This window comes from Lactuca virosa, chromosome 8, assembly GCF_052849685.1.
Source record: "Lactuca virosa cultivar CGN04683 chromosome 8, Lactuca_virosa_CGN04683_v6, whole genome shotgun sequence".
NCBI lineage: Eukaryota > Viridiplantae > Streptophyta > Magnoliopsida > Asterales > Asteraceae > Lactuca > Lactuca virosa.
The window spans coordinates 391653490-391673485 of record NC_136433.1 but is presented as its reverse complement, the minus strand read 5'-3'; the positions used below and the strand labels follow the sequence as shown (position 1 = coordinate 391673485).

Below are 19996 nucleotides of genomic sequence, written 5' to 3'. Positions count from 1 at the left end.
TTCACCATTGACTCTGGACCATACATTTCGGAACACAAGGACTTCAGATTTCAGACTTAGGATTGCTATAGGTTCACTTTCAGGTTCCAGCACCCCCCAGAATGGACAAAACCATTTGTTGATTACTTACGCCATGGCGTTGTTCCGGACGATCCACAGGAGCGCGAGGAAAGTTAAAGTTAGAGCACCGCATTTTGCAATAAGGGACAATCAGTTGTACCGAAGAGGATATTTATGCCCATGGCTTAGGTGCATTTCTAAGACAGAGGGGCAAACTTTTCTCGAAGAAAGCCATTCAGGGGACACAACAGCACATGAAGGCGCTCGCGCACTCATAGGCAATATGCTTCTTTTTGGGGAGTCTTAAGCCGGACTCCTTCCCGCTTCAAGTTGTTTCAGCTCGTGTGAATTTGACGATTTCCCCTTCTTTTTCTTCAATTGACATTCCTTCTTCATAATGTTTCACTCTATGTCCGTTAACCTTGAAAGGGATTCCGTCTTTTGATATAGGTTCAATAGCTCCATGTGGGAAAACTTGTTTAACAACAAACGGGCCATCCCACCTAGTGTGTAATTTGCCCGGGAAAAGCTTTAACCTTGAATTGAAGAGTAGCACCTTTTGTCCTTCATGAAAATCTTTATGACCTTTTAGTCTCATGTCATGCCATTTATTTGTCTTGTCCTTATATATTAATGAACTAGTGTATGCTTCATTTATAAGTTCTTCAAGGGCATTCATTTGTATCAATCGGTTGGCACGAAGTTTGGTTAGTTCAAAATTACAAATTTTCAAATCCCAAAATGCTTTATGCTCGATTTCAACCGGTAAGTGGCAATTCTTTCCATAAACCAACCTATATGGTGTGGTACCAATAGGTGTTTTAAAAGCCATTCACAGTGACCAAAGTGCATCATCAAGCTTATCCGACCACTCTTTTTTATTACTTCCAACCGACCGCTCCAATATTCATTTTAATGCCCGGTTTGTAACTTCGGTTTGCCCACTTGTTTGTGGATGATATGATGTTGAAAATCTATGGTGTACACCATATTTTTGAAACACCTTAGCCAATTGCTCATTTGCAAAATGAATGCCCCGATCATTAATAAGAGCTTTAGGAACTCCAAACCTCGAGAATAACTTTTTAAGAAAACGCACCACCACTCGAGCATCGTTAGTAGGTAGTGCTTGTGCTTCCGCCCATTTAGACACATAGTCGACTGCCACCAAGATGTATTTATTCCCTTTTGACATTGGGAATGGTCCCATAAAGTCAATCCCCCATATATCAAATATCTCACAAACTTGAATGCTATTTTGGGGCATCTCGTTTCGGGATGAAATATTTCCCGACCTTTGGCATGAATTGCACTCCTAGACGTATTGATCGGCATCTTTAAAGATTGTTGGCCAATAAAAAACCATATCAAAAATCTTATTAGCCGTATATTGTGCTCCATGATGTCCTTCGGTGGGCCCGCTATGACAATGTTTCAAGATTTCTGGACTCTCTTTCCCGAATACACATCTTCTTATCATACCGTCTGTGCAACTTCGAAAGAGGTATGGCTCATCCCAAAAGTAATACTTAATTTCAGAAAAGAATTTCTTCTTTTGTTGTCTTGTCAAATCTTTTGGAATATAGTCACTGGCTAAGTAGTTGGCTAAATCTGCATACCAAGGTATTTCTCCTGCTATAACTATAAGATACTCTTCGGGAAAATCATCTCCAATCTTGTTTTCTTCTAATTCTTCCAAGTGCGGGTTCTCTAGTCGCGATAAGTGATTAGCCGCTATGTTTTCCATTCCCTTTTTGTCTCTAATCTCAATGTCAAATTCTTGTAAAAGCAATACCCAACGTATTAGTCTTGGTTTAGCATCTTGTTTAGCAAAGAGATACTTAAGGGCTGAATGGTCGGTGAATACAATTGTCTTAGACAAGACTAGATATGGGCGGAATTTATCAAAAGCATAAACCACCGCGAGCAGCTCCTTCTCGGTAGTAGTATAATTCTCTTGAGTTGGGTTCAAGGCTTTGCTAGCATAATAAATAGGATGAAAATGTTTGTCAATTCTTTGGCCCAAAACAGCTCCCACCGCATAATCACTAGCATCACACATAAGCTCGAAAGGAAGGCTCCAATTTGGTGCTATCATAATAAGAGTAGTGGTCAACTTTTCCTTTAACATTTGAAATGCTTCATTACATTCCTTAGAAAAGTCAAATGGGGCATCCTTCAAACGAAGTTGAGTCAAAGGCCTCGTGATCTTCGAAAAGTCTTTGATGAAACGACGATAAAATCCCGCATGGCCAAGAAAGATCCTTACCCCTTTTACATTTGTTGGGGGTGGTAGTTTAGCTATCGTGTCAACATTTTGCTCTATCTACCTCTATCCCCAACTTTGAGACCTTGTGTCCTAACACAATCCCTTCCTTTACCATGAAATGACACTTTTCCCAATTTAGGACTAGGTTTGTCTTCTCACATCTTGCTAACATTAGGTCTAAGTTGGATAAACAATCTTCAAAAGAGGACCCAAAACCGAGAATTCATCCATGAAAACCTCCATAAATTTCTCGATCATGTTGTGGAAGATAGCCATCATGCACCTTTGGAATGTAGCCGGTGCATTACATAACCCAAAAAGCATGCGTCTGTATGCAAACGTCCCACTTGGGCATGTAAAAGTGGTCTTTTCTTGGTCTTGTGATTCAATTGGAATTTGGAAGTACCTCGAGAAACCATCAAGAAAACAATAGTAAAGATGACCGGAAAGTCTTTCGAGCATTTGGTCAATAAATGGTAGCGAAAAGTGATCCTTGCATGTAGCATCATTTAGCTTTCGATAGTTGATGCAAACGCGCCACCCGGTTATTGTTCTTGTTGGGATTAATTCGTTATCTTCATTGGTAACCACCGTCATTCCACCTTTCTTTGGTACCACCTGCACCGGACTTACCCATGGGCTATCAGAGATTGAGTAAATGATACCGACATCTAAAAGTTTAACCACTTCCTTCTTAACCACTTCTTGCATATTTGGGTTAAGTCTTCTTTGGCGTTGAACTATGGGTTTAGCTCCTTCTTCTAGGTTGATCTTATGAGAACAATAGGTTGGACTAATTTCCTTAATGTTGGTTATCTTCCATGCTATGGCACCTTGTCTTTTCTTTAATACTTCCACGAGGCTTTCTTTTTCATGTTTAGCTAGATCGGATGCTATAATTACTGGTTTTTGTTGCCCGTCTTCCAAGAATGCATACTCCAGGTGCTCGAGTAAGGCTTTAAGGTCTATTTTTGGCTTTTCGTCAGTCACCACGTCGTGGTGTCGCAACTTTTATTGTCAGATCGTGAAAAAACATTTGACCACGGTGTGTTGGTTTCACCACGCCGTGTTGCCTCTTCTGCCTCTTTTGTTACTTCATTATATTCACTTTCTTCCAATAGCTTCTTTAATTCTTTCAGATCTAGTTCGGCATCAAAATCACATTCTTCAAGCACCATAAATCCCTCGGTTTCCTTTTCCTTCCATCCTACTAGCTCCTTTTCAAATAGTTTATCAAGCACATCGACAGAAAAGGCCGTATCATCACTTGCTCTTGAATGTTGAATTGCCCGATTAACCCCAAAAGTGACCCCTTCTTCTCCTACTCGGAGAGTGAGTTTGGACTCTCTAATATCAACTATGGCTCGGGCGGTGCTCAAGAAGGGTCTTCCAAGGATGATTGGGACTTGTTTGTCTTCCTTCATATCTAATACGATGAAGTCCGCGGGATAAACAAATTTGTCCACTTTGAAGAGCAAATCTTCAGATATACCTCTTGGGAAGGTCATGGTCTTGTTAGCTAAGTATATGACCATGCGGGCCAGTCTTGGTTCAGGGAGGTCAAGCTTCTTGAAAAATGAATAGGGCATTAAATTAACACTGGCTCCCGAATCGGCTAGAGCATGTCTAGTTGCTAGATTCCCGAATTGGCATGGTAAGGTTATGCTTCCCGGATCACCCATCTTTTTCGGTAACATGTTTAGCATTGCAGCGGAACAAGTTTCATTTAATACTACCTTTGATAGTCCCTCCATTTTCTTTCGGTTTGTTAAAAGGTCCTTGAGGAACTTGGCATATTTAGGCATTTCGATTAGGGCCTCAAGGAAGGGGATATTTATTTCAAGAGAATTTATGTGGTCTAAGAACCTCCGATATTCTTCAGCATGCTTCTCTTGAATTGCTCTACTTGGGAATGGAAATGGTGGCCAGTAAGGCATTACGGGTTCATCATTTTTCTCTTCTACTTCTGGCCACGCCGTGACATTTGTAGCACGTCGTGGTGATTGTTCAGATCCTTGTTTTTGACTTTCTTCTTGATCTTTCTTCTCCACATCCAGGTTGTTTTTGTCTATGGGCGTTAAATGAGTAATAATTTTCCTACTTGTGGTAATGGCTTGGATGTGAGCTCCTCTCGGGTTTTGTTCGGTGTTCTCTGAAAGTCCTCCCATGGGTCTTTCATTGAATTGCTTAGCTAGTTGCCCGAGTTGTTGTTCTATGTTGAGGATAGAAGCTTGTTGATTTCTAAATAGTGCTTGCTGGTTTTTCATCATCTCTTGTTGTTCCTTCATCATTGTTTGTTGCTCTTTCATCATTAATTGTTGTTCTTTAATTGCTGCTTCAGTTCCCTCGTGCCTTTTTTCAGATGCGGCTGCAAATCGGGTGAGCATAGTCTCAAAATCAGATTTCTTTTCAACCGGTGGTTCCTCTCTTTGGTAAAAGCCTCTCCCTTTTTGTTCATACTTTTCTTCCTTGGCCTTTTTATATCATCATAGGGTAACCATTTTTTCTTGGGTTTTCGCCAGTCTTCATCAAAACAATCTCCATTCGAGTAGCAAGCTTGAACATTTCGGTTCCCATTCTCATCAAGGTCACAATGCTTAGTCAAATGCGGTCCATTGCAGTTTTCACACCCAACCCGAATAACATGGATTGTTTGATCCATTTTATGTTGGATTAATGTCTAAGTCCATAACTATATTTGGTATGTACTTGACCCTACCCGGCATGGTCCATTTGGGTTGCACTTCACCGGCACAATTTATATGGATAGTCTTTTGAGAATAGTATATTTATGATTTATATTAATATATTATAAGTTCTAATATATTAATATGGAATCATATTATTTAATTAGTATTGATCAAGAATTAATTTAGAATTAATTAAGTGATCAAAAAGAACTAATTAAATATGGACTCTTATATATATGGAATGGGCCAAGTTCATTTAGGTTGGGCTAAGCTTTCATGGATGGTCCATGGAGCTTTTAACCCATGGATCCTATGTAAATGAAAGGTCATGGGTATTAGGGTTTACATGGATGTAACCCTAATCCTCCATAATATAGAGGGGTCCTTGGCTCACAAAATGGGCATAAGTGTGTGAAAATAAGAGTGAGCCGATTTTAGTGTGCATACATATTCTCTCAAGTTCTTCCAAGGTGTTTTGGTGATTTGTGATTCCATTTGAGGCTTCCACACTATTGGGGCTAAGCTCTTAAAGCTTGAAGACATCAAGCTACATCAAAAGGTATGTCATTTAACTAGAACTTTGTAGTATAGGTGCTTCATAATATGCTAGTTAGGATGAAACCTTGGAATAGTTAATATTTGCATGTATAATAGAGAAAACATAGATCCAAGGTTTATAGGGTTGCATGTACACCATAGGAGTGTTAGAATGCTCAAAACCCAACAGTGGTATCAGAGCCATGGGTTGTTTTCTGTTATATTGATGCAAATGTTTTATTTTCAAGTTGAAAAAAAAGGAAAAAAAAACATGACGTTTGTCAAATTTTAAGATAATTACTTGTTTTGTGAAAAAACTAATTATTTGTAAAATTTGAATCATTTGCTATATGAGTTGAATTAGGTCAAATTTAGTAAAAGATAAAATGATATGATTATTTTATTAGTTTTAAAAGTTTGATCTAAATGTTTTAAGGAGTTACAAATTTTGTCATAAAATTTTGGAGCTCAAAAGTTTTTTTAAAGTTGTGATCTTAAGTGTTTTGAAACCTCCATAAGTTATGGGTATGAAAGTTTTTTTTAAAGAAAAATTGATTTAAAGTTTTTATGGAGTTACAAAATTTGGAGTTAATGTTTTAAAGAATTTCATAAGTTGTTCTTAAGTTGTGGAACATGAAAAGTTTCATCATAAAACAAGTATTTAACTCCATAAGTTATGGAATCCAAAGGTTTTCAAGAGTTACAAAACTTGCCCTCAAGTTTTGGAATTTGGAAAAAGGTTTTTATGAAAAAAAAGAATTGAATTCTAAAACTCTTGGGTTCATAACTTAAACAATTAATTAAATAGTTTTAATTTTGAATTTAATAATTGGAATTATGATGTTTTATTGAATAATTCAAATTAACTTTTATGGACTTTATTAATAGTTAATTAAAGCGTTTAATTAAAAGAGTATTATTAAATCCATAAATAAAGATATGGTTTGAGCTTAATTAAATTAAAAGTTTAGTTTAATTAATAGATTAAACCACCAAGTATTTTAAATGTCTAAAATACACCCTTATACTATTATAATATTAAAAGTTTAATATATTATATGTATAAGAGCAAGTCGTCTTACCAATAGTAGGCCTCGTTCACGAAGCCGGTCTATAAGGGGGGTATAAGGTTACTGCCTATAAAATGGCAGTTTAATGGGTGTCTACTCTCACCCACCGCTTCCTTGACCGGTGGAGGGTCGTTAGCCGAACGGGTAGGACAAGGACTATAATTCTCCCTTCATTATAAGTATAATGATAAATACTAAGTAACTAAACACTTATAAATTCCCAATCTTAGTTACTTAGGAAAATGTGAATAAGGTGCTAATCCATGAAATTACACTTTGCACTTTGTTTAAGCTGTTAGTGGAGCGTGTGTGGTTAACCGGCACACTAACCTGGACTTAACAAGGTAGGAAAATGGTAACTTAATGTTTATCATAGTATCGTTGGAGCGTGTGTGGTTAACCGGCACATCGATTGAGGGGTAAATATTAAGGGTACCAAGTATATTTGTATGGTTACTTCACACCTTGTTTTGTGATCCTCGGCATCCCAGTCACAAAACCTGAAGGGCACACTCGAGATTGAAACATGTCATTGAAAAGTTCAATGAATCTCAAAAGAATCTAGGAGTTTCAAAACCAATTAAAACCTAATAATACATTTCGTTTATCTTGGTGGAAATTGGTGAATCGTCATTCACCTACCTTCAAATATTTTATAGCTTGGATTACGGCATCCCTCTTCCAAGTTATAAAATAGTTTGTTGGGTCCTAGCCTTAATATATCATATTGGGTGTTATATTAAGGACTTAAATCAACTTTACGTGAATGTCTCCCATTGTTGATGTCTGGTTTAGACAACAATGATCTTCCCAAACCAAGCTTTCCTAATGAATATGACTTCCCGAGTTTGGCTCATGGAAGTCATACTTCTCTTCCTCCACCTCCTCCAATTATTCTCCCTATCCCACAAGTTCAATGTCACTCAAGCCCTAATGGCAAGCAAGATCTATGTGTGATCACATCTTAGAGATGAAGTCACATATTGACAAGCCGGGAGAGTTGGGTGTCAAAGTCTTGAGAAAATTGGATGTTCAATCACTTTCTAAGTCACATAGTGAGTTCCTTTGGGACTACTATGAAACAGACTATGACATGAACCTTAATGATCATATCTATTTGCTTGGTGCTGTTGAATCAGCCATGATTTGGAACGATAGTAAAGCAAATTTAATTAGAAGATCAACTTCCCAAAAACTTTATGGACAGTGACAATGGTGACACTGGAAATCCAGAAAAAGCATTCTCTTCCCAATGGAAATGGATTGGCCATAGTCAACCCGGTTGACCAAATGGTAAAGAGAAAGGCTAAGTCTGAGATAGTCCCATTACCAAAGGGTCCATATGTTTATTTTGCCAAAGGAAGGGGCGTTGATTGCAAAGCTGCCAAATTTACCTAAGGATGTTAAAGTCAATAAGTTTGACTCTACATCAGGTAGAGCCCATTATCTAACTCTGTTAAGTTCTATTCTGAGATCCTCATTACATGATGTGACTGGGTCACATGTTGATGTTTTAAGAATCAATGAATAGAGAGAAATCTTAAAGGAAGTATATGCTGATTCTGATCGCGACGGTGGATTTCGGTCGCATCAGAATTTTGAGCAGTTGCTTAAGAAGTTATGATATATTGCTAAGGAATAGATAACAACAATTTTCCATGTGGATTGTAAGGATAAGTTTTTCTGCAAAGTTTTAAAATAAAAGAAAATTGTTTAATTTTATTTATTTGAAGTATCCTTACAATGGCATTTGTGGAAAATTGTTGCTTATATGATTCCAGTGACAGCAATATTGGAAAATGGATTTGATTCTTTCATTTGTGGTAGTGTCTAAATTTACCAAATCAGGAAAGTTCCTCATCACCCAAGTTTCAATTGGACCGAAACTTGGAATCATGCAAGTTGAATAGTATGATGAATGAGAACTTCCAAGCATTGGAAAAACAAGACTAATTACTTGTTCACATGGATGCGTGAGTCAAGTGAAGGACTAAAGGGATCGAGTACACATTCTTGTGCACTGGTCATGTCCACCACAAAGCTCGTTAAGACTATTTGATTTACTAAAGTTTAGTAAATATGGTTATACTTACAAGTTTAAGTATAATTCTGAAACATTGGAAAAGTCTCAATGTATGGCAGAACGAATGGGAAGAATCAAATTAGGCAGAAATATAAAAGTTTCTCAAATCTGAAAAGATGGGAGAGTACTTTAGTATCATGTTTGTGATCATCTTAATGATTTAGAAATCATATCACAATTAGTCCTCTAAAGGTCATCTTAGTGCATTCTTATGACTAAGTAGAGGAGTCATGAATTGTTGAAATGGTTAGATCAGGAAGATGAGTCATACTTCGTTCCAAAACAATTCTTAGAGTCATACTCCAAGATTGTAACTTGAGTGACATATCTTAAAGAAAGGTTTAAAACACTTGTCAAATGTAAGAGTAAAAGTGTCATACTCTTGTACATTTGAAATTGGTAAGTTGTGATGTTTTGGATAAAACAAAGACCAACTAAGGCCAATTGTGTGAAGTGTTTGTCTTGATAAAGAATCCGCACTATATCTTGAATATTTGGCAAGATAGTCTTATATGTCAAGAGGATAGTGGGAGTCTTAAAGATCCTAAAAAGAATTTCAAGAACTAATCAAGAATAAAACCTGAGGTTCTTCACTAGCACACGACTTGAGGTTTATAACCTATCGTGTTGACATATTCTGTGCCCATTCCAGTTAAAGTTGGCTTTGCATAGGAGTTCTGAAAGTTCTCAATTGGTTGCATAACAACTTGGAAGCAATGGCAGGCCCTGTACTGCCAGGTGGCAAGAAGTTAAGATTGCATAAGTTCAGTCCATATGAGTTTGGATTTGTCATTATCCTTGTCTTGTGACTATGGTTTTGACGATTCACATGGATAAGAACACATACACCATAAAATCTAAGGGTCATAAGGTTTCTCTCCGATTCATGAAAATGATGGTGAGGAAACACTTCCACCAAGTAGATTTGAAGCAGATGGCAAAAGGTCTAAACAATTGAGACTATGATTACGGCATCCCTTTTCATAGTTCTGAAATTGTTTAGACACACATGCATGCTATCTAAGGAAAGGTGTATGATTTTGATAAAGTTTTATCAAAGCATCTCGTATCAGAAATCTGAACTTTGGTAAGAAAGTCAATAAAGTATTGATTTCTAGAAGTCCAGCTGATTTCTGAGTACATGTCAAAGCTAGTGGGAGCATAAGTGTTATTGTTAGTGTTAGTGTTAATTATTGTTAGTGTTGCAAGTTAGCAATGTTAATTATAGAAAACAAAAGTTTCAATTCGTGAGGCTGCAGGGATTGAAAAAGTTGTTTTGCTATAATTAAGGGAGAGGATATACTTCATTTCAGTTCTAAAGGCTTAGATTGAGACCTTAATCATCTTTAGTCAAGAATATATATATGAATTTCATGTTGGATTGGTTCAACTTAAGGAAATTCTATATATTGCGTTCTCAAAATTCGATTATGATTACGACATCCCTCTTCATAGTCAAATTTTGAAAACATGGCAAATAAAAATAATGTAGCAAAAGACTGGTCTAGAATCATGTCTTTATGTGAGACATCATGAATCGTGTACCATTTGCTTTGGGTACAGGATCGATTGCATGTGTTATAATATTTGTCATTTCTAAATTTTTCCAAATGCCCAGAGGCATTAAGAAGGGAAAAGGTCTAGAATTGGGTATGACTAAAATGATTAAGCAATTGTCAAGGACAATATGAGGTTTACCGAAGATTGGTTGCTCAGGGACAGTTGGAAGTATAGTGCTAATTTTGGAAGGACCATATTGACATATTCTGAAAAGAGGCATCTCTTATTCAGAAGTGATAGTCAAAATGAGAATATGGAGTTGTCTCCATAGGTGGAAGTTATCTGTGTAAGATTAGAAAACTTAATGCAAGAAGCATGTCCAAAGCAATGTACTTTGAATATGAGACTTAGTTTCAATGGAGTTGATCTCCATTGGAATACCTTATAATGACTGTTGACAAGTCTTTGTGACTTTGTACATATTCATTACAGGAGGGTCAGTGCATATAAGTTTAAAATCTAAACAGATTTCGATAAATGATAGGAATTTGAAATTCTCACATTTTTCGATAAGGATTTGGGAGTGTGAAATTAGAATCATTGAAATTATGTTCAATTGGTTTATTTCACAAAGTAAGGATCATAGACAAACATAGAGTGCATACTTGGTGTATGGCAAAGCTATTGTTTAAGAAAAACATAGTGTACATGCTTGGAGCATGGGACAACTAGTGTTTTTAATTCAAGTATAAAGTTGATAAAACCGAAACAATGAATAATGAGTAATCAGTATGGTGATAAATAAAAGTGTTTATTTATATTCATAGGGTTTGATACCATATTTGATTCATTTATTCTTGTGTTTCACTTTGCATGTTTTGACTTCCAGAATAACTAAGTCGCTCTTCCTGAATGATTAAGTTATTCAAACCATCCACAGTCGGTCATATGTTGGAAGTAGATATGAATCAAGACTGTCATGGGTTGGTTTGTAGAGGTCCAAGTTGGTGGACAAAGTGGTGCTACAACACTCATGAGTGCTCATAAGTTCTGAGTATTGGATTCAACCCACGCTCATTTGAATCACTTCATGGATTTTATCACGAGTGATCATGAGACGATAATATCTTATATTCTTCAAACCTAGAGATATGAGTTGTTACTATGAGTTGGTTATACATTGATTGCACGAAAACGCATTTGGTAACTCGATGTTATAAAACGTGCCTTTGTGTATGATTCAACAAGTAGTAGAACAAGCCATATGAGTCAAAGTTTATCCATTCCTTTTACCTTCGGGATAAAAGCGATATCTGTGGGCCCCTCGATGATTTAGCGATGACACATGTGAGTGCTTGGCCAAGCCAGGACTGATTTGATTTGTTCAATCAGTCAGTCATCATAAATCGAAAATCGGGAAACAACAAATGGACAGAGAGAATGATTATAATCCATGTCTCAGTCCATATGATATCTAGAATGGAGGAATATATGATCCCTTATCTAATGGACAAGTCATTGACAAGCTCAGAGTTCGACAGCGACTTTAAGAGCTACGATTGCCAGTTAGGTTTTGAAGTCATACTCAATAATAGTTTTAGACTTATCCAAGTGGGAGACTGTTGGATTAATGTCTAAGTCCATAACTATATTTGGTATGTACTTGACCCTACCCGGCATGGTCCATTTGGGTTGCACTTCACCGACACAATTTATATGGATAGTCTTTTGAGAATAGTATATTTATGATTTATATTAATATATTATAAGTTCTAATATATTAATATGGAATGATATTATTTAATTAGTATTGATCAATAATTAATTTAGAATTAATTAAGTGATCAAAAAGAACTAATTAAATATGGACTCTTATATATATGGAATGGGCCAAGTTCATTTAGGTTGGGCTAAGCTTTCATGGATGGTCCATGGAGCTTTTAACCCATGGATCCTATGTAAATGAAAGGTCATGGGTATTAGGGTTCACATGGATGTAACCCTAATCCTCCATAATATAGAGGGGTCCTTGGCTCACAAAATTGGCACAAGTGTGTGAAAATAAGAGTGGGCCGATTTTAGTGTGCATACATATTCTCTCAAGTTCTTCCAAGGTGTTTTGGTGATTTGTGATTCCATTTGAGGCTTCCACACTATTGGGGCTAAGCTCTTAAAGCTTGAAGACATCAAGCTACATGAAAAGGTATGTCATCTAACTAGAACTTTGTAGTATAGGTGCTTCATAATATGCTAGTTAGGATGAAACCTTGGAATAGTTAATATTTGCATGTATAATAGAGAAAACATAGATCCAAGGTTTATAGGGTTGCATGTACACCATAGGAGTGTTAGAATGCTCAAAACCCAACATTTTAGTCATTCTTCTATCCATGTTTTGTAGCATTGCCAATACTGCCGACATATCTTCTGAAGCAGAATTAGCTGAACCCCTCGTTACGTCATTCCGTGGATTATGGTAATCTCTACAGTGCTTAGAGAATTCTTTAATGAGTTCCCTAACTTCTGCCAGATTTTTCTTTTTTAAGGGGCCTTGAGAGTTAAGGAGTTTTCTAGTGGTGACATTTACCCCATCATAAAAGATCGACACTTCTTGTTGCACATTGAGGTCATTTTTGTGGGCAATTCCTAATTAGGCCCTTGTAGCGCTCCCATGCTTCGTACAGCGACTCCCCCATTTGTTGTTCAAAATTGGCGATGACCTTTTTGAGCTTAGACACCTTGGATGGTGGGCAAAACTGTTCCGAACACAATTCACGCATTTTTGCCCATGTAGTAATCGCGCCCGGTGGTAGTGCTTTCAGCCAATCCTTCGCGGCTCCCTTAAAAGTGACAGGGAGCATCCTCAACAACACCATTTCTCTTGGTACATTTGGAATGTTAAAGTACTCGGCGATGTCGTTGACTTCATCTAGATGCTTATAAGCGTCTTCATGATCCTTTCCGGTGAAAGGAATCTCTTTTAATGCAGTAAGGATATGCCCCTTAAGTTCAAATGTGGCAGTGGCGGGTATGGTGGGTTGCACAAGCCCCATACCGGTGTCGTCTCGAATTCTCTTTTTGTACGCCTCCATCGAGAGGTCGAAAATGTTCACCATGGTGTTGTCGGGTTCTTTGTTTAGCTCGCTTTCTGTTTCAGATTCGGTTTCACTTCCTTCCTTTTCTGTTTCGTACTCGGTGTCTTCCTTCATTGGATTGCTCTTTGTGTCTTCGTCCTTCAGTGTTTTGCTGGATTCTCCCACTTTTCCCTTCTTCTTGCCAAAAACCGACTTGAGATTCTTAAAAGGTGACTTCTTTGGTGTAGCGGGTTCTCCTACGATTTTGTCTTTGTTTTTGCGAAAGCGGATTCCGGGTCTTCAAGTGGTGGAATCAAAAATGACTTTGATCCACGGGTCATAAACAATCTGTAAGTAAATAAAGGAAACACGTAAAAAGAACAAAAACAAAAAATAAAGTCCTACTGTTACGATGACACGATGTGGTAAAATTTCCCACGTCGTGGTGAGTCAAAAGCAATAAAACCTAGTATAAAAATAAAACTTACTAAACAATAACTAATCCTAATAAAATAGCAGAATAAAAGTAACTAAGATTGCACCGTTCCCCGGCAACGACGCCAAAAACTTGATGCATATTTAATGTGTATATATATTTGTCCAAGTTTTAAATTTATAAAACTAATGTTTCTTTCACTAGACTATTAAACACACTAGGCAGTGTACCTAATTATGTAATAGTATAGCTATGGTAAGAACAAGTGTCGAACTCAAGGAATGGTGTTTTAATTGACTTTATTCTACTATTAACTAATTACGAATGAAATTAGAAAATGTTTTGTTTTTCTAGTTTTGCAAGACTAGTAACTTAAATTACCAAACTAACTATTATCAATTAATTAAGTTGACACTAAACTAAGGAAAGAGAACAAAAATTGAATTAACTAAGGTGAGTAAGAGGCTTTCGTTTAGCTTCAGATTTACTTGTTATTATGGTTGATTTATGGAAATGCAATGGATTTAATTTCTTTTGTTACCGATTCCTAAGATGACCAAATTAATATTCACTAATTTAATCCTTTAGCAAACTAGCTTATTTATTCGGTGATCAACCGGACAAACTTACAAGTTTACTAGTGTTTGGTTCGAATTGACTAGACTTATAATTGATTGATCAATTTAGTTTATTGATTCAATTCTATATATGATTTGTCGCCATATACTAACTCCTATACCTTTTTACCTACTTTTCTACTTAACCCTAGGTTTTGTTCACAACTCCAGTCCTACAATTTTGCAATTCACAAGATCATAAGATTCAAATTCAATTAAGGAAGATAGTCATGCTAACTTAATCAAATTCAACAATAAGTAGAGAAAATAGTTCTCAAAAGTACTTGAGGTTCTTTAATAAGCTAAATCAACAAATAACCAAAACAAATTAAATCCAATCCATAAATTCAACCACAAATAATCAATCCATCCTACATTAAATGAAAGTCATGAGAATTTAGCTCATGATTTCAACAAACAAGAACGCAAAATCGAAATTCAAAGAGTTTGGCATGGTAAAAACTAATTAAAAATCAAAGTGTAGAGATTGGTTGCCTTAATTCTCCTACTTCCAATGGTATGATTGAATTCCTTGCTTCCAAGCCTTAAAACCAGTGTTTTGCCTCCAAAAGTGTCAAATTCTTCAGAGCCAAAAGTCCTAATTCGGAGGAGAATGAGGTCTTTATATAGTTTTCCCGAAATCAGATCACCATGGTGTGGTAAGTTCACCACGCCGTGGTCTTTGTGTTTATCCCGTGTTCTACAAGTCTTCGAAATTGATCGGGAATCTTCAAGTCACCGCGCCGTGTTAGGGCCACCACGCCATGTTGGGTATATTTTTCATCATTTAAGAGCTTTGATCCAAACTTCCAACTTCCAGCATCCGACTACCAACTTCCAGCTTCCTTTTTGCTCCATGCATGACTTTTGTCCCTACAACATAATTCATAGCAAATTAAGTATATTTTGTTCTAATAAGGGCATAAAAGTAATTAAAATATTAAATTATGATGTATAATTATATGTATAAATATACACATATCACCCATCCATTGCAACACCCAAGAATAAGGAGGAAAAGGGACCAAACTCAAGATCTAGCTACATATATAGATAAAAATCCATATCTTGAATTCTTATAATGGTCCAAAGAGTGCCAAACTGCAAATGTGAGCTTAGCTTGCTAGATCATTCTGTTGGGTTTTATACATAGCAAACAATCCTATGTGTGCATGCAACCCTAATTTGAGGATCTATGTTTTCATTATTAGACATACAAGCATTGAACACAAAAACTAGAAACCCTAGGAGGCACATGTAAATTTCGAAATTAACATATAATTAGGGTTAGGATACATACCTTTATTGTTATATTGTAATAACATTCAAATCCTTGAAGATCTTGAACTTTGGTAGAGAGCGCCACAAGTGTCGCGCCTCTAATGGCTCACAAACAAACCTAGAAACCAAGGATTACTATGGAGAGAGAGAAGGGAAGTGAAAATTCGGCTCTAAGCCTTTCTTAGAGTGCATGGGACGAAATCCAACCCTATAGGGGTTTATATAGGTGATAAGGAAGGTTTAGGATAAGGCAGGTGTATCTTAGATAACCCTGATCCCTTAACTTCCTCCTAAGACTTCCAAGGCACCCTTAGAGCCCAAGGAAACCCTAGAACACTCTAGATTTTCTTCCCTACCTCTAAGGGAGGTTCTAGAATGCTTCAATGCTCAACTTTTGAGCATTGTCACCTTTAGTCCCTGTAGTTTTAATTAATTCCTTTAATCCCAAAATTAATTCCAAATTAATTTCTGATTAAATATTAATTAAACAATATGGTTTCTAATTAATATATTATATCTCATGGGTTTTGTATACTACAACATCCTATGGTGCACATAAAACCCTAAATACCTTGGATCTATGTTTTCACTAATTATACATGCAAATGGTTTCCAAGGCATTAAACCTATAACTAGCATGCAATTTGTCATAAACAATACAAGATACTAGTTAGAGTAACATACCTTTCTATGTGGCTTGAAGTCTTGACGTATTTGGTGTTGCTAGAAAGACTTTGGCCTTTAAGAACTTAGTGCCCCAAGTGTTGCACCTCAAATGGAATCACAACTCACCTAGGACAAAGGTGACTCTTGAGAGAGAATCCTAGCCTCACCAAACCGTCCATATCCTCCAAGAATACATTGGTGGTCATTTTGGCTATGAAGTAACATATTTATATGTGGAATTCTAGAGGTCATGGGTATAACCCAAATCCATACCCATGGGTGTTATGATCTATGGTTCATGTGGCCCAACTCTTTATGTATCCATACATAAACTTGGTCCAACATGGATCATAAGCCCAACACATATAAATATAAATAATTACCATAATTAGTCCCCATAGATTTAATTAGACTCTTTTGATCACTAAATTAATTCCAAATTAATTCTTGATCAATACTAATTAAAACATATGATTTCATATTAATATATTATAACTTATAATATATTAACAAATCATATATAAACTTCTCTCAAGAGTCCATCCTAACAAATTGTCTTGGTGCTATGCAACCCAAATGGACCATGCTACGCTCGGGTCGAATACATACCAATAATAGTTATGGGCTTAGACATCTAATCCAATAATATCCATAATACATTAATAAATCATTTATCTTGATTTCAAATTAATTTATTAACCAAGTAATAAATTAATAAATCATTCTTCTCTCTGCAAGAGTTATCCTATTCAATTGCCAGGTTTGAAGGCAACCCAAAAGGACATTGCTACTATCAATTCAAGTACATACCAATTATAGTTATGGGCTTAGACACCTGATCCAACAGTCTCCCACTTGGATAAGTCTAATAACTATAGTTGCAAGTATAACTTGAAAAATTTACTAGCAAATATTAGCTACCAAAAGCCGCTGTCGAACTCTGACCTAGTCAGTGACGTGTCCTTAGATAAGGGATCAAATATTCCTCCGTTCTACAAGATATCGTATGGACATGAGACATGAATTATAATCAATCTCTGTCCAATAGTTGTTTCCCGATTTCCGATTCATGACGACTGACTAATTGAACAAATCAAATCAGTCCAGGCTTGGCCAAGCGCTTAGGGTGTCATCACTAAATCATCGAGGGCCCACAGATATCGCTTTTATCTCACATTGGGTAAATGGAACGGATAAACTTCGACTCAAATGCTTGCTTGTACTTACTCATCAAATCACACACAACAATATGTTTTATAACACCAAGTTACTGGTGCGTTTACATATTATGTAACACCCATAAAAATTGAGTCAAATTAAAACATTTTCATTCATTCAAAAACCATTAACTTCATACATCTCGTTTTCAAAATAGTTTATTATCAGAGTATCCCCCAGAACCATATCATAAAAATCGTAAAACATGAGGAGCGGTACGATCACACCTTCGCCTTGCCACGATCTCCTGAAGTACCTGAAACATGACACTACAACTGTAAGCCCGAAAGCTTAGTGAGTTACCCCCAAAATACCAACCACACATAACATACTCAAATCATATCACAAATAGAACAGCCACGCACATTGGGTCTACTGTGTGACTGGTCCGCCCGCACCGGGCCTTCAGTCCACCTGGTCCACCCTCCGAGTCTAGCCATGTACGTCGAGTCTACAGTGTGATTGGTCCGCCCGCACCGGGCCTTCAATCCACCTGGTCCACTCGCTGAGTCTGCAGTATGACTGGTCCGCCCGCGCCATACCTTCAGTCGGCCTGGTCCACTCTCCGAGCCTCGGCACGTCTGGTCCGCCCTCTTGGGGCCGTCAGCCTATCCGGAGCGCTCGCTGGGCCTTCGGAATATCCGGTCCGCCCTGGGCATGTTGGCCTACAACACTAAGCAGGACCCGCCTCAACCCAACCCCCGTCAAACAACCATGTGCACATAAAACAATCAATCACATAACAAATCTCTAACCAGACAAGCAGTCTAACAGATCACATAGCATATCCATATCCTAACCATGATTCTGACCAAACCGGTCACTAGCATAACATTACCCTATATCCTGGGTACCGACCTTAACCAGGTCTCTAACGCATACCATCCTAATTACCAGGATGCAAACATAGCAAAGCAATAACATAACAACAACTACCCGGATTCCCATCCGATAAAGGGCCGGCCTTGGTGCCGTAGACCCTGTCGATAAAGTGAGGATAACTCACCTTGTGGCTGCCGAAATCCTGTAAATCTCTGACTGCTGACCCGCCGCGAATCCCAACTATCACATGCAAATCATCACATTAGAATCCATCATGACTTTCTAGGCCAAGGGCCCACAACACTCATTAAGTCCATCATCCTCTTATTGGGCCAAGACCCAAAACCAAATTCTCATGCAAAGCCCAATATTGGCCCAATTTACTAAATTGGGCCCTCCTCACCAAATGGGCCTAAATCCAAGGTCCATAATAATTATTGGGTCTAAATCATTCCATCCATAATGTTCAGTCACGGCCCAAGCTCCCACTAGACCATAAACAGCCCAATCACCTAAGGCCCAAAATCAAAAACCCAACAGAGGGCGTACGATGGGCGTACTCCTCTGGTACGTGGGGCGTACGCTCGTCTGTACCCAAAAAATCTTTCCAAGTGCTTAATGGCTTAAGCACTTAAGCCCATATGCTAGATCCAGTGACAAAAAGGGCATATGACTCATAAAGTCTCAATCTTTATCCTTTTGGACGTCCATAAAGCTCTTAACTCAAGGTTTTAACCCATTAAGACCTTCCTACTTCTTATATGGGACAACCAAAGCCATTGGGACCTCATTTTTCTTACTCAAGACCTCTCTAATGGTCTGAAAGGACAACTCATCTTAACCAAAACACATCATACATCAAGATGGGGGGTTTTTGGGACAAGAATGGTGTCAAAACTTCACCATACATAGATCTACACAAAATAGATGTCAAGCAAGAAGCTTTATACCTTCAAGTGGTTGCAAAGGGTGATGCTAACTTGGATCTACAAGCTCCAGCCACCAAGTTTCCTTCTTGCCAACCTCTTCTTTCTTCTTCTAAGCTTTCCTTTGCCAAACTAAGCTCCACAAGGTCAAATATCCACAACAATGGAAGAAGAATGGCTACTTAGGGTTTCTGTGAGTAAGAGGGCATATATGGAGGCTAGGGTTGGAACCATAATGTTCCTAATATAATGGTTGGCCCTAAAATTAGGGTTTTAAGACTCTGAGCGTACGCTGGGCGTAACTCTAGTATGCTGGGCGTACGCGTCCTTGCACCCGCGGTCATTCACCCTATTACGCTGGGCGTAACCCAGCCTACGCTGGGCGTACCCATGCGTGTCCCAAAGGCATGCATGGCCTTCCTCATCAACTTTTCCCATTAAGGGCTATAAATGTCAATATCTTCAAAGTGTCATAACTCCTTTATTCTAAGCCCGTTCCCGACGAACTTTATATCCACGCGAAGGTGGCGAGAAGCCCTACGCTTCTATCAACATACCCCGGTCCGAAACCATCCCGAATGAAACTCATTGCCCACAAAAGACCGAAACACCCTTACTCTTGATCTCGGAAATTCATAAATAAGTACTTTTCGAACGGGGCGTTACAATTCTCCCCCACTTAAATTAGGCTTCGTCCTCGAAGCCTGCGGCAACACAAACTTCCAAATGATACTCCTACAATGGATC

General features: G+C 37.7%; 1 protein-coding gene and 1 non-coding gene across 2 annotated transcripts; one reads left to right on the top strand and one right to left on the bottom strand.

The window, feature by feature from the left end:
* Positions 1 to 385: 385 nt before the first annotated feature.
* On the bottom strand, positions 386 to 892 carry LOC145132000 (uncharacterized). The gene has a single exon (XM_079066640.1). The coding sequence runs from the start codon at positions 890 to 892 to the stop codon at positions 386 to 388; it is 507 nt and encodes a 168-aa protein (XP_078922766.1).
* Positions 893 to 12833: 11941 nt separating this feature from the next.
* LOC145135361 (small nucleolar RNA R71) lies at positions 12834 to 12941 on the top strand. The gene has a single exon (XR_013719823.1). It is a non-coding gene; the product is annotated as a small nucleolar RNA R71 (small nucleolar RNA).
* The last annotated feature ends 7055 nt before the right edge of the window (positions 12942 to 19996 follow it).